Here is a 16,705-nt window from a genome sequence, read left to right on the forward strand (position 1 = left end):
GTTCCTCTTCTAAGGCAGGTCTGACCTTAGCGGCTTCGGACCTCCAGCAAGTAGCATACTCGCGAAACGTTTCTGCAGGCTTCTTCTTTAGATTCTGAATGTAGAACACATTCGGCGTATTCTCCATGTTGAACCTGAACCTGTCCATAAAGTCGGATGCCATGCTTACCCAATTTGACCATTTCTTTGGAACCTAGCCGATGTACCAAGACAAAATATCTCCTTTCAAGTTTCTCATGAAAAGCTTCATGTGGATTCTCTCATCTTTCCCTACTCCAACCAGTTTGTCACAGTACGTTCTCAAATGGACCCTTGGATCTCCTGTACCATCAAACATTTCAAACTTCGGAGGTTTGTACCTCTCGGGTAGTTCAACATCGGGTTGTACGCAGAGATCTTCATAGATCAACCCTTCAATCCCCTTACTTCCTTCGATGCCCTGGATCCTGTTGGTTAATTTCTTAAGTTCTTCAGCCAGATTCCTGATGAGTGAGTCTTTATCATCAGATTCAGGTGTGCTTGATATGGGTTGGGTGGAGTGTGGCATGGTCTCCACGTAGATAGGAGTGTTATGATGGGTGTGAAAGTGGTCATTTGTGGAGTTCAAAGGTTCTGGGATGAGCAGTGGAGTATTGTTGGAGGTGTGGCAAGTGTTGCAGTGGTGGTGAGGAGCGGGATAGTTTCATGGCTTTGGGATATTCTGTGGGGTTGTGGGGTTCTGAGCATTTGGGAAATTAACATCGGGAGTGGTGAGGGAAAATGACAGATTCGCCAGATTCCGAACCTGATCAAGTTCTTCTTGGAATTTCAGCAGCTTTTGTTCAAGCTGGGATGCACCTTCTTTGGAAACCTGAGTGACCTCTACCCGTTCAGTTGAGTTTTCCTTTCCGGCGTTGTTCGAATCTTCCATCTCCCCTTTGTTCTTGCTTCTGATAGGACTAAGAGGAGGAGAGGGTGGAGGGCCCCTGGATCTCGTTGAATAAGATGATGTTGCCAGAGTGCACAAACTAACCTCTAGGGAGGGGAATAAATAAAAAAAGTAAAAACAAAAGGTAACAAGTCAGTGAGGATTATAAGGAAATGTTGTGATATTTAAACACATAGTGCAAGAATGTAAATCGTGTTCTATTTGGGAACCTCTTTGTGCCCGAGGTAGGCCTAGCGACAAGTTGATGGAGAACTTAGAATGCCAAATGCCTCATTTTATTGACAAAAAGTAGACGAGTTCCAAATTGACCCTAAATAGCAGGAAACAAAAATATCACTAGTGGTCGTTGGCCTTATTACATTTCTTAAAGCAAAAGAAAAACTCCTATCTATTTGGTCCCGGAAGGACCTTCCCCAAACTCGACATCTTTGGCTCCGTCGATCAGCTTTCCCAGTTTGCGAAGTCCCAGCGATAGGTAGGCTCTGTCTAGATGTCCGCCCTCATTTCCCTCAGCATTTTGGCAACCCTCAATCCTTTTGAGGAACTTCCTTTCTAACTCTACTATGCCTCGCTCCAAGTATCCCAGTCGTATGTTGGCACTGACAGCCTTGTCTTTCCACTCCTCGATCAGCTTTTGGTTGGCTTCTTGTATCTCATGGTGCTCGCTTTCACATTCCCGGATCCTCTTGCGCAGTTGATTGTATTTGACCTGTGCCTCAACCCTCTCATCTATGATCCTGTGGCCCCTAGCAAGTCTTGGCTGACCTAGACCATCGTTATTAGATTCCAACCAGCCTAAATAGTATGGAGTACAACTAGAATGGTATCTATCTGGTTTGATAGTATCTCTTTCCATGATGATCTTGCAATGCCACATATGCTGCGCTTGGCACTTGTAAGGACTGTCATCAGCTTGGAAGTCAGCCCGGAAGTGACTCATCTTGTCTACCCTTGGTATAACCTGCTTCCTACCAGCCTGTCTCATAACTCAGAGAGGCACATAAGGGTAGGTTCCTCTCAGACCGATTAGTATCAGAAACAGCGCATCCCTGGATCAGACAATGAACTCCTCAGTAGGGAACCGGTCGAACATCCATTGTACTTGATCCTCAGTTAGATTTTCAAACAGCTCTAACCATCCCTTGGTGTCTTCTGGTTGAGCGAACATGTTGGGCATGTAGATCATTCGTTTCGGATGATGGAAAGCGATATGATCGTCCCAATCTTTTTGCTGAATTTCCTGTCGATATTCACCCTTTTGGAGATGCTCCATGAGCCAAAGCTGAAGAAGAAAATTGCATCCCTCGAAGCGTTCGGCTCCTCGTTGAGACTTCTCCAAGGCTCGGTATATCTCTGCAATAATCATGGGCACAATGCTGAATGGTTGCCCACCAATTCCCTCCATTAGAGTTTTGGTTACCATAGCTAGCCTTGTATGGATCCTGGCTTTCTTCATTGGAAACATTATCATCCCTAGGAAGCAAAACATGAAGACAAAGACCCTTAGGTGAATATGCCCCAATGATGTGAGGGCGAACTCATCAGGATAAATACGGTAAGATTTTTTATGACCGTACCTCTCATACAAATAATCAAAGGGAATATATGACTCTTTCAAGCATGTCAAGTCTGGATTCTTCTTTAGACCCATCATTTTGAAGAAACCTCTACCCTTGTGATTTTTCGGCATTTACAAACCCGGAGTTTCCCATGGTATACCAGCTAATCCTCCTATTTCTTCCAGCAAGGGCATTATCTTAATGTCCCCGAAGCGGAACACAGACCTATCACAATCCCAGAACAGAGTAGCAGCTTCTATGATCTTGTTGTTAGGTTGGACCTCCAGGAGGGAAGGTAGATTTTCTAGGTATTTCCGGACAAGAGTCTAATAACTAGAATGAAGATCCTCCCACCAGCTTAGCAATTTTGGGTGGATGTTGGTGACCATGCTGAATCTGGGGACTTCGTGCCTCATATTTCTGCAAGACAAAAGGGTTAGGCCCTTACTCCCACCGGACTCGACTATTAAATATCAATAATTGGCATAAGTCATTTAGTTCTCCAAATAAATGCACAGAATATGGTAGCGTCTGTTTGGGTCTTGGGGAAACACAGTGGACTTTGGACAAGGCTATCTTAAAGAGTCATTATGAAGACAACATAACTGACTTGGCTAAGTTTGACCATGATGCATGCACAATTAAACAGAGTAAGCTTTCTATGGGGTTTTAGACTGGTACTCTTGAGCGGACAACTCAAAAAGGAAAGTCATGGAATCGTCGACTACACCATTGATCGACTGATTTTACCGCAAATATGCCTTTGTCGGATTTAGGGGGTGATAATATCGGAAGAGCACAACCACTTATTATAAGCGTTGCTATAGGATTTGTTTGGCACGAGTGGAATATGATGTTGAAAACATGCTTATGCAATAATTAAAACAAGTTGTCACGTATTTGCACGTTATAAAGCAATAATTACAACAATTCTTCATAATTTAAAACAGTAATAAAGGAAAGCAGTAAAGGAAATAGAAAGCAGTAAAAGAAATAAAGGAAAGAAACAAAAAGACAAGTCAGTTTTGTAATAGGAGAGGGAATTAAACACTTAAAGGCATTAAGCAAATAAAGACATATAAAGAAGCGTAAAGTCACAATAATAGTCTGAAATGGTAAAAGCCTAAAAGAAATCCCCAGCGGAGTCACCATGCTGTCGGGCCCCTTTTTTCTCACAAAATCGGGTTTATAACATTTGGGAGGACAACTCGTTCCCTTTTGGGATTTGGGTTTTGAATTGAAGAGTCTCCACCTAATGATATAAGTGCATTAGGACACTAAGAAGGGTTTTGATTTGAGTAACCAGAGATTGGGTAAGAGCTTGAAATTATCCCAAGGGGAAGGTGTTAGGCACCCCTCAGGATCCACTAGTGTGGTTCCCAGCCAAACCATTGTTGTAACTTTAGGTACAAATAACACGTAGGCAAGTAAGAACTTCAAATAAGAGGGGATTTTCACGTAATGGTTACAAATAAACAAAGTTGGAAAGAACTATAGAAAGAAATAATTTGAAAATTTAAAAGAAACAAAAAAACAAAGGAAGACGGGGGGGGGGGGTCCTAGGTTTATTAATAATATGGATCACCCCACACAACATCCGGTAATCACTCCTCAGTGAGGGGCTACACATGATGTTATCGCGTGGTCAGCATATCCATATCTACCCTTTCCCACCCCGTTAAGGTATCAAAGCGAGAAATGGTCTCATTTACTTATTGCATGCTATTAACTGTCCCAATCCTATCAGTCCTGGAGGTATTTAAGACTACTAATCCTAAAAGGGAGGGATTTTAGGTTTGTTTGTAGTTTCAAAGGCAAAATTCTAAGGCGGCATACAAAAATATGTATAGCAAGTTGGGGAGGAGCACATAACAAGAAAAAAGGCTCAAATATACCTCCTTCAATCAAAGAAGCACATAGTTATCATGACTTACACATACTGTTTAGGGTCTGATTAAGAACTTAAAAGTTGAGGCAGACTGATTTATTACATAATTCAGATAAGAAACCCGAATCAGGCCTGCCTGCTGGTTGTAATTAATAAAACAGATTCTATTTATAATTTTCACCCTAAAGCTTGCCTAAGTATTGGACAAGGATCCTATAGACATGATATCTAATGAATTTAGAAAGCATTGAAATAAACTACATGTGTACTGGTTAAGAAATGTCGCCATATTATTAAAGAAAGGCAAGTTTTTAGCAAAAAGGTTATAAGTTCTGTAGATGATGACACATCTTTATTACTGGTTTTAGCCTTATAAATGAATAAAGCGATTTAGATTCGATTAATAGTTCCTATAGACATGCTTTCTATGCGTTGTCGATTTTATAACCTTTTATAGACATGGTAAAGAATGCAGAAGCCTTATAGACATGATATCTAGTTGTTGAATTTTTTTGTTTAAGACCTATGAACAAGATTGCTAGATGAAGAATGGATATACGGGATTTAGAATGACATATAAGCATATTTCTCTATATGCATATGCAGAATTCAGATTTCCAGGTACTTATGGACATGATTTCTATATGAGAGCATGCAGATTTCAGAAATACTTATAGACATGGCATCTATGTGAAAAAATTAGAATACCTATAGGCAGGATATCTATGTGAGAATGCAGAATTTTAGAAATACCTATAGGCAGGATATCTATGTGAGAATGCAGAATTTTAGAAATACCTATAGGCAGGATATCTACCCTTTTCATACATAGTTACCCCTCCCTTTTTTACTAGCCATCCCCAAGAATTTATTACAAATTCTTACTACCCAAAAAAAGTAAAAGAATACATCAGAAATTAAAAAGTACAACCAAGGAGAGCCTGATTCAGGCTTCATTTCTGAAATATGAGGTAAACCAACTCCAAGAGATCATGATCCAAAGCCTTTCTCCCATTTGGATGTGTCAAAGTTTCCTAAGAGCCTCAAAGGGGACTCCTGGCAATGCTCACACCCAAATACATTATCAGATTAAGACAAGTGTAGTGTGGAAGGGCCAGCCCTCAAATATCCAAGTTTAGAGGGAGCTCAAGGTCCCAAGGCAAGGCTCACAAGAAGGGGGGAGAACTTAAGGACTAAGAGAGTGTGCAAGTGTAGAAACAGAATTCTGAAAGGGGGAAAGGGAAAGGGAAATAGCTACAAATAAGTACACATAGGGGTACATGGGGAATAGGAAAATTGAAAAGACTAGGCAGGCTGTGGGTATACTTGGCAATGGAGAGTGCTAGTACACCCAGAACCGTACTAGAACACATTATTAGAGGCTAGGATCCCAAGGGATCAAGTTTAGTTCATGGACAATAATTTGAATATTGTCATGCCTTAAACCATAGCTCAAACACATAGGGGGCAAGGGTTTTGGGATTCATAATGGAGCAGGTGGAAAGAAATTAGCATGCTAATTCAAGTACAGAAACAGTAAGTAGACATGGATACAAAAGCAGTAGATAAACACATTGTTGTGGTGCTAAAGCTTAAATTAGGACATACTAGTTTCAAAGAAACAAATAGAGAAAAGCAGTATGTCTTGTAAACAAGCCACAATGCAGACAAGAGAGAATACTATTGTGTATGAATGTGAGTTTAGAAAGATTGTGAATTTCTTTTTTGAGTTCGTGAAAGAGGCGTGCCTTTATAGTGTGGAAATCAGGCAGAAATAAGGTAAGAAAATAGTTAAGGAACTGATTATCAATTAAGAATCAATCACACAAGACTTCCTTTAATTAAGGAATTCAGATTCAAACGGGAAAACTACTTAAGGGAAGAAGTCCAATAAACCTTTTGTACAAATCATGCAATTAAGTGCAAATACATAAAAAGTTATTTAAGGGACAGAATTTTGAAATACACAGTTGTACAAATAAGGTAAGAAAATCAATTAGTAGCCAGTGAATCAAGAGTCAGAGATTTTGTAATTATTGGTCCATGAATGAACTAAGTCAGAAAAGCTGAGAAAGGTTTTAACTTAAGTTGAATCACAGGGAAATCAGCAAATAATGGAAAGAAATCAATCAGACCTATTAAGAAGGAAGTCTGAACCAATCCCAAATTTGAAAGCTATTTTAGAAGGAAGTTCATCACATATAAAGAGCATACAGACATGTTAAGTTGAAAGAAGATTTCGTGTCATTACAAAATCAGTAGATAATAGGCTACAGGAGCATGGTTGTCACATAGGTTAGCAACGTAGAAGAGAAGTAGCAAAAAAGATCAAGTGTAAAGCAAAAGTCAGAATCATATGAAAAACAAGGATTTCAAAACTCAGTTCAGAGACTCGAAACTGGTATGAAAGAGTTAGGGTTTTTGAAATATAACCAGTTCAGGCAAATCACATAGCCAATGGTTTCCAAACTAGGAAGAACCCCCAAATTCTAAGGTTTCTACCATCAATCGAGTGCAGAGATGAGAGGACAAGTAATTGAGTCGAAACATGTTCAGAGGTCTCAGAAAAGAACTGAAACCTTTAACATGTTACTCTCAGCAACAAAACTCATAAGAAACATGATAGAAGAGTAACATGCGAAACATAGCAGAAGAGTTCAAAGAAAACATGGTAGAAGAAACTAATATGAAACATACTGGAGAAATTGATAAGAACAGTAGGAGAAACATATTAAGAAATATTAGAAGAAACTTAACTAGAACATAGTGTAGGAAACTTAATAAGAAACACTCAAGAACACAGTAGGGGAAAATACAATAGAAGAAACACACAAGAATCACAATAGAGGAAAATATAATGGAAGAAACACACGAGAACACAATGGAGGAAAATATAGTAGAAGGAACACACAAAAGAAAGAGAAAATCAGAGAAACATCTAAATATTTCAGAAAAATCCTAGATCGGAAAAAGAGATGGTTTCAAAAGTATAGTTTTTTGAAAGAAAATCCAGAAAATCATTTAAAAACTTAGGGAAAGCATAGATCTGGAATAGATCTAAAGAGATCAAAAAAACCTCAAAGCTTGGGTTTTCAGAGGAACCCAAACGGTGAGAAAGGCTTGGATCTAAACAGAAGGAGTCGTAGCCAGGCTCAAAACAGACATAGCTTGCCGGAGCAGGGCCGGAGATGGCCGTAAAGCTTGAATCATCAGAGGTCTGGACCTAAATCTTTGTGGTCGAGTCATGAAGCTTCAGTTAACCAAACTTGAGGAGCCATAGGTATCTTGGTGGGTGGTGAGACCACCATAGATATAGGTTAGAAGGTGGCCGGAGAAGATGAACAGAACTCATCGGAGAAGAGAGAAGAGGGAAGGTTCTAGAGAGAATCAGAAGTAGAGAGATAGAGACGATTGAGGAATGAGAGGGGTACTGGGGGGGTCGTTTGGTTAAAAAAGGTAAGGACGGATGAGGGCCGTTGATCTTTTTGATCACGATCAGGATTTAATAAGGTTTTGGGTCGGGTAGGGGTAATTGGTTCCTGGGTCGGATTTTAATTGAAATTGGGCTGAAATTGGGGTCCAAATTTTTTTTAGCAATCCACTAGGCTTTACGCCTAGTGGTTAGATTTTATTTTAAATTAAGAAAATCAAACAAAATACATTGTCAGGAGGTCTAATGATATGAAACCAATAAAATTTGATAATTACATCCACCCTATTACCAACGTTAAGCATATAGTTGAACCTTGGTATCACAAAGTGTGAACTAAAAAGTTTAAACCAATGATGCGTAGAAACTAGCCGTTGATTGGCATGATAAACATTGTGATCCTGCAAATATGTCACTCTCATTGTGCTCTTGATATGCATTTCCTTTCCTTGATGTTCGAATGCCATTGTTTGTCCCACTCCATTCATAAAATTCCTAATGACTGTTGTACACCCTCTGCCAATGAACATGTGATTCACCTGCTGCAATGTTGCTGCCCAAATCTGTTCTGTTACCTCTATTTTGCCTTCAACTTTGCTGGATGTATCTCTGTTATAGGTGGTGATGCCTCGTCTATTTGTTTCCATAAATGGAATTGTAGTTGCTTGGTTACCTGCAATTGTATTCCAGATGATCAAGTCCAAGAGTCCATTGAGCTGTGTGATGTAAATGTCTTTCTGCCGTGACCCACCGTGACCCATTCTACCTCATTTGATTTCCTATTGTGTGGATCCTTGTTTGAGCTAATATTATCAAGTTGCACATTAAACTACACCACCAAATGTTCTGGCCTGCATACTTATCCGAGATGTGGTAATATATGTAGTTGTCCCATTTGTATTCCCATGGGTGTTGTTGTTCTTGCTTCTCGATGCCTGATGTTATTTGAATTCTTTTTTTTGTGTATAAGGTGTTATCCTCCACTTGAGAAGCATATCCAAACACCTTATCAATTGTTGTTGTGCCTTGCCAACACAATCTGCTGCTGTAGAGATAACTGGGCAGCAGAGAACCCTGCTTTTCTTCTATCTCTATGCTTATGTTTGATTTCCTTTCAATGGGTTGAGTGCAAAGCACTAATACCACCATTTGAAATTCCATCAAACAATAATACATAGAAATATATCCACCACCTGCAAAAACGAAAAAATTGTTAGTAAAAAACAAATTCATCATGTTCTCCTCCTCATGGATTTGAACATGATGTTCAGTTGTGATTGCTCCTGTGAACTCCTCCATATGGACTTGAACATGATAGGTATGTACTCTTATAATCTCTTTTATTGTGTTCAATCTCTCCATTTTCAATTCCTTGTAGCTCTTATTCTTAAATATGGACATTGTAATTTGTCATCGTTCACAATTCTTCTTCCTATACTGTCCAAATCAGCAAAAGAATGACACTCAATATCACCCACATCAAGAGCATATTTAGCTAAATGATTCGCAAGTTTATTGCCTTCTCGGAATATGTGAGATATTGTAGCATTGCAAGCCAGAATCAAAGCTCTAATTTCCAATAATCCGCAATTCCCCATGGTATACTCCACCTTCCTTCCACTACATTCATCATCAACATAGAATCAGTTTGTACCCAAATCTGTGGCATATTATGATCTCTACAAAACCTTAGTGCGTGCAAAATAGCTACTGCTTCAGCTTCTGTATTTGAGGCTTCATGAATCTCCTGTCCGCATACATAAATAACATCTCCTACTTCATCTCTAAGGCAATAACCTATTGAGCTCCTGCCTGGGTTCCCTCTCGTAGCCCCATCTGTATTCAATTTTATACACCCTTCACTAGGCAATTTCTAATGAACCTTAGTGATTTTCAAATTTGTTGTATACTGTTCCATCATATTCAATATATCCTGCCACTTATGAGGAACATTTCTAATCCCTGGCTTCCTTACCTTAACAAGTGATTGTATTGTGGTATTAATTTGATAAATAACTCTACTTACTGTTACCATATCTCCATATTTATAACAGTTCCCTCTCTTCCATAATTCCCACAATATAATAGAAGGCACTGCTTGGAAGATTGGTTAAAGTCTAGGAATAACCTGTACTGTCCAACTTTGAACCAATGCTTGTGACAGATAAGCCAGCATGTGAGAAAAGCCAGAGAAGGCTGGCTTATCCCTCCAGAGATAAGCCAGCATGTGAGAAAAAATAGCTCCATGTTCTTTTAGCAGCAGGTGATCGAAAAAATACATGAGTTATGGTTTCTTCTTGAGGATTCGTACAACACCAACATCTTGATGTCGCACAGTAACCCATTCCCTTTAATGTTTCATCCAGTGGTATTCACCTTTTCCAAACCTTCCACATGAAAAAGGATATCTTGAAAGGTAGCCCTTTTACCCACATGTTCTTGTATGCATTACTAGGATCATTTCTTCTTCGCACATAATCCCATGTAGAGCTAACAGTAAAGTCCCCTGTTGTGTCCATCATCAACAAATGCTTGTCCACCACCCCATGATTTACTGGAGGAGGTATATTTTCGATAATGTGATCGACAATGTCATTTGGAAGCAGCATCCGCAATCGACCTTCATCCCATTCATCATTGTGAACTGCTTCCCTCACATTGTTGATTGATTCATCGAGGGGAAAATCTAAAGGAATATTGAAGTACAAGGCCTCCCATACCTGTCCAGTTGTCATACAAAAATAATGATGATCCCATTCTTGGCTTCCATAGAATCTGATACCCGATAAGGTCCTTACATTGCAACATTTTTCGCCACACATGTGATCCTTTCTTCCACGTCACAATCACAACATTCAATTTTTTGCAATATTTCTCACTCATAAAAGTACTCCACAAAGTAGGTTTGGTCCTAAAATTCCACCAAAGTTTACAAAATAATGTTGTGGATACATCATGAAAGGACCTAAATCCAACACCCCCTTCCTCTTTAGGCATACATAATAGTTTCCAAGAAGCCCAATGCCAACCCATTCCTCCAATAGAAATGCTCCAAAAAAATTGACCAAACAATTTATGTAATTTATCAATCACAAAGGCTGGGGGATTAACAACAGACAACAAGTGAATGGGCATACATTGCAACACATGTGAGATTAGGACTGCGCAACCTCCAATGGTTAAAAGTTTGCCCTTCCATCCTTGTAATTTATCAAGTATTTTATTGATTAATCCTTGATAAAACTCTAGATTTCTCCTAGAATAAAAGATGGGGCAGCCCTAGGTATGTGAAAGGAAAATCTTGCCTAGTAATTCCAGTAATTCTTTGAACTTTACTGCTCACTTCAACACTTGTAGAATTATACATATAAAAAGCTGATTTTGATTTATTGATCAACTGACCTGATGCTGCCTCATATGTGCCTAAAACTTCCATTATCAATCTGAGCGAAGTAGCATCTGAGGAGGAAAATATTATTGTGTCATCCGCGTATGCCAAGTGATTAATCTTGGGGCTCCATTTTGGTAATCCGAATCCGCAAAAATATAAATTCATATGCAATGAATTCAAACTCCTGGACAATGCTTCTGCCGCCAATATGAAGAGTGTAGGTGATAGCGGATCACCTTGTTTAACCCCTCTCGGTGATTTGAAAAAACCATACGGTTATCCATTGATGAGCACAAAATACCAATTTTTTGACACGATGCCAAAAACCAAACCAATAAACCTCTCGCAAAAACTCATTTTTCTCAATACTTTGGTCAAAAAAAGGCAAGAGAGTCTATCATAGGCTTTCATCATATTGAGCTTAATCACTACATTTGGGCCTTCTTTTGTTCTCAACCTTATGTCAGTAATAATCTCTTGCGTTAACAGCACATTCTCAACAATACTTCTCACGTTCACAAAGCCAGCTTGCTCATCGGAAATCAATTTAGGAAGAAGATCGACTAGTATTTCATGTATGACTCTAGAGAACACTTTATTGACAAAGTTACTTAGGCTAATAGGTCTCATATCTCCAAATGTGTGCATTTCTTTTTTCTTTGGCAACAAGACCAGATTCATATGGGCAATAAATCTAGGTAACTCTTGGCCATTGAAAAATGCTTTCGTCATATCGCAAATATCATACCCTATAATTTCCCAACACGATTGAAAGAAACATCCATTGAATCCATCAGGACCTCCTGCGCTATCACTGTTTAGTCCGGACACTGCTCGCCTAACCTCTTCTCTCGATGGCTATTTAATCAAGTCATGATTCTACCCATCCTCCAATAAAGAAGGAATGTGCTCTAATACTCGAAAATCAGTTGGAACCCTATCCTCCTTAAATTGATCATTGAAGAACCTCACTGCCTTGTCAGATATGGAACCAATATCCTCGAGCCAATTACCATTGTGATCTTGAATTCTTTTTATTTGCATTCTTTTTCTTCTACCATTGACTTGCACATAGAAAAATTTGGTATTTCTATCCCCATCTTGAAGCCACTGCATGCTCACTTTTTGTTTCCAGAATTATTCCTCAAGTGCCAAGAATTTAAATAAATCAGCTTGCACTTTTTGAAGCCTTTCCCTGTTACCATGAGTTGGATTAAGCTCAAATTGTACCTCATGTGCGATTACTACCTCTTCAAGGCTTGCAATTTTCATAAATATATCCCCATAAGTGGCTTTACTCCATGTAGACAAAGCTTTCTTCAACTGCTTGAGCTTATAGTTAAACAACACAAATGGATTAGCATGGAAATCTACCTTCCAATTTTCTTGAACGACCTGTTTAAATGATTCATGCTTAACCCAAAAATTCAAAAATCTGAAAGACTTCTTGATTGGTGTTGCATCTGGATTATAAGATAATAACATTGGACTATGATCCGATCCAATCTTGGAAAAGTGTGTGATCTCCATGCCTGACATCATCTTTTGGAATTCAAAATTAGCAAAGCAACGATCCAATCTCTTAAAAACACATTCTTCATCTGCTCGTCCATTCCACCATGTGTAGATGCTACCATTGAAGCCCATATCAAATAGATTACATGTATTCATACAATGTCTGAAATCGTCAACTTCATTTAACGAAACTGGTAAGCCACCAAATTTCTCTTCTTCGTCCCAAATGACATTAAAATTACCACCTATGAGCCAGGGAACATTCATGTCACTTGCCATTTAATAGAGGGAATCACATAGTTCAATTCTCTTTGTTGCATTGCATTTTGCATACACTAATGTAAGCATAAATTCATTTCCATATTTTGTGTTGAAAAGTTTCAAAGTAAGCTGTTGTACAATGTCAATTACCACAGTTACTTCATATATCTCATCAATGAACGCCCAGATTTTATTAGAAATGTTAACCACAGCTTGTGCCAAACCAATTCTCCTCCTATATCCATCCACCTTTATAGATTGTTGATTTGATTCCATAATACCTACAAATTTGAACTCATGTTGCCCATGCATTGTGAAGAGCCTCTCAAAAGCTCGTTATGTGTTGACGGACCTCACATTCCAATTAATCGCATTCATTTCAAATGATTGGATTTGGAGATGGTCCTTCTAGTTTGAACACCTGGTGGTTGAACATTGAATGTCTCTTTTTGCTACTTCTTTCTGCCCTTTCCTGTTGTTTTGGCTTGTTGTATTACCCTTGGTGATAAATCTCCTTGTCTAGCAACATTTTGGAAGTTTTGAGCATTTGATTCTTCGTCTATATCATTTCCTAAACCTTCTAGCTGATTCTCCTCAAAAATATTTACATCAACTGTAGCAATCTGGTTCATGGCATTCTTAGGAATCAATGATGTCAAGGTTTGCACATGTTTAATATGCCCAGTTATTTTGTTTATTCCCTTACCTTGATCCACAATACCCTGAAGCTCCTTCAAGCCTGCCTCATTATCTTTTTGAATTAAGTTCATCTCCTGGAATTCATTATTACCAGAACTCGTTAGAGCTGGACTCTTCATCACTTGTGAATCCATCTGAAATATTATTTCATGTTCCCCAATACCTCCTTTATCAATCTCTAAAACTTTATGCATATTATGAGTATCTGCAACAATATCATTTGAAAGATCTTTACCATCCAGAAGCTTCGAAGCCTCTTGTTTGGTAAGACTCATTTGCTTATCACAATGGATAGCATTAACACTTTGTTCGTCCTTTTCACCTTGTTGATCATCAAATCCTTTATCAGCTTGATTATTCTCATCATCATAGTGATCTTCTCCTTCACCTTGTTGATCATCTGATTCATCCGAATGATCTTTACCTCCATCTTCATCTGAGACCTCCTCCGTTTGATTACACTATAATCTACCTCCTAATTTTGTCTTACCAATGTTCTTATCAATATTACTCGTTGCAAAAGTATCCTCAGATTGCGAAGGAATATCTTGATATGATTGGTTTGTAGAAACCAAATTTTTCTGAACAAAGGACTTATTAACCCATTGAGAGGTTGATTTCTTTTGTTGAGGTACATCAGTCCCCTTCCCACTAGGAATAAAATCTGGAGCCTTGTGATTAAGATTCTTGGCTGTCGACCTAGGTAATTGTCTCTTTGTTGAACTAGGAGAAGCTATCTTTTGATCATTATGCGGTTTTGCTGTTGTATCCTGCTGAACTTTGTCTTTAGTAATCCCTGCCACATCTTTCCCGATCTTACTAAGAGTACCCTTATCCAACTGAATAGTTTCTTGCACCTCTGCTACAACTGCCAGCTGTTGATATTGATTTTCAACATTGTCTTCTCCATCAGGAATTGCAAACTTATTGGATGTTTGCATCTGACCAACACCACTGTTAACCACTGGAACTACTTCCTTACTAGCTTGTATTTGTCCATTGTCTCCATTATTCACTGGTACCAATTATTTGCCTGTAATTTGATTACCTTCAGAAGTAAACCTGCCTTATTCTTGTTGTGATTATCTCACACTTCCTTCCATTGCTCTCCAAAGTTTCCAACTACCTTTCCACTCGATAGAATCATCAAAGGTCCCTGTTTGTTTAGAGACCCCTGATGGTGTATTTGGGTAGATTCTTTCACAACATCATGTCCAACCTCTTGCGCATCAGCTACCACTTTCCTGTTTTGCAATTCTTTAGCAAAAGAATTGTTCATATTACCTCGCCTTTTGACTAGCTTTGGATGTAAATTCCAACATTCAAATTCCTCATGGCCTTGAAGTTTGCATTCTTACAATATTTCGGCATCATGTCACATTGTACTTTACCCATTCTGTCCTCACTCCTCCAGCAAATTCGTCGTCTATGTCCATTTGTATATTCTTAGGTAACTCTGCCAACAGATCGACAAGAAATTTGACTCACGCACAACTCAACCTAGTTTTATTTATCGTTTCCGCGTCAAGACCCATCGGTCTACCCACGGCTGTAGCCAGAGAAAACATAGTCTCCTTAACAAAATAGGTAGTCAGCAGTCCAGGGAAGGAAATCCATGCCATCACCATCGGAGTTTCCTCGCCAGCCTTAAATTTTGCATCGTAGATAAGTGTACGCAATTGGTATTCATAACCATCTTTAGCTTTGATATAGTACATAATTTTCGATGTGAAATCGAGGAAATCTTGCCATAGAGTTAATCGGATTAACACATGACGATCTCTAAGGAAACCAATGTTGTACTCACCTTTAATATCACATTGAGATGGAATAATCCGACGAAGCTCGTTAATCTCTAGAGATCCATATGCAAGCTTACCAACTACAACATATTGGAGGCCTTCATTCAAGTTCATTCATTCTACTTCTGCTTCTGTGAATTTAATCATTGGATGGACATTTACAAAAATTGGTCGACATATTTGAATAGGTTGCACTGAAGATGTAGCAGTACCCATTGCCAGTGTATTTAAAGTGTTTGATTTCAAGATCTTAGAATAATCTAAAGGTGTTGGGTTGGTGTTAGGTGTTGTATGAGGTTGATCGATGATGGAGGAGGGCTGACCAACCGGAAAAGATGGCTGGCCGCCGGCCATAGTGGCCATTGCAGCTCAGATCTCCAGATTTTCAATGATGAACAGTGATTGAGAAACACTGTTCACGCATCTGTTAAGCACTGTAGCGTCACTATTTTGACACTATTCGACACTGTTTGTCACTATTCACACTACAGTGACGATGGATTTTTGAAAGAAAAAATTTGATTAGGCACTGTTACGGCATAATTGGGGTCCAATTAGGGGTCAGATTTTAGGCTAAAATTGAAACGGATTGGGCTATTATTTAAATAGCCAGTTTTTTCCTTTGAAATTATAAAAAATAGTAAATTAATTTCTGAAAATAACTTGAAAGCATCAAATAATTTACAATACATAATTATCCAATTAAAAATATTGAAGTTAATTTTATAAATATAAACACCATTAAATCTTAAAAAGGCTAATATGGCAATTATGTGCAATTTAGCTTTAAAAATATTAAATAAATTTATAAAAAATATGCAAAAAAATATGTTAGCTATATTTAATGCAAATATGAGAATCTAAGAGATGAATCACCAAAATGATAATTTTGGGAACAATTATTGGGTTTTTCTTGCTAAAATAAGGCAATAAATTGATTTTAAAATCCTTAAAATTAAGAGAAAAATATTAAAACCGTGGGACATACTTATATATGCATATTCATGCTATTTTGAAAGTATTTTGCATATTAAAAATATACGGGGAAAAATTGGGTATCAACAAAACCCTAGAAATCTGTCCGCATTTGTTTTGAAATCTTCGACCGCACAAGAAATTGTGCGGTCTGCAGAAGTTGAGATTAGGGTCTTGGGTAAAGCATGATTCGGCATCCGCACTTGAAATTGTGTGGATCGAAGAAATTCCATTGCGGCCGCAGAAAAATGAGTGCG

At 38.4% G+C, this 16,705-nt stretch overlaps 1 protein-coding gene across 1 annotated transcript; it reads right to left on the reverse strand.

Annotated features, from left to right (window-relative positions):
* Positions 1–12,333: 12,333 nt before the first annotated feature.
* Positions 12,334–12,990, reverse strand: LOC142163067 (uncharacterized). Its single transcript, XM_075220319.1, has one exon. It carries the CDS (start codon positions 12,988–12,990, stop codon positions 12,334–12,336), a length of 657 nt encoding a protein of 218 aa, XP_075076420.1.
* Positions 12,991–16,705: the final 3,715 nt, after the last annotated feature.

This window comes from Nicotiana tabacum, chromosome 8, assembly GCF_000715075.1.
Source record: "Nicotiana tabacum cultivar K326 chromosome 8, ASM71507v2, whole genome shotgun sequence".
NCBI classification, from domain to species: domain Eukaryota; kingdom Viridiplantae; phylum Streptophyta; class Magnoliopsida; order Solanales; family Solanaceae; genus Nicotiana; species Nicotiana tabacum.

Coding starts and splice junctions, on each gene's coding strand:
- LOC142163067 (XM_075220319.1), bottom strand. CDS start 12,990: ATGGCAAGTGACATGAATGTTCCCTGGCTCATAGGTGGTAATTTTAAT.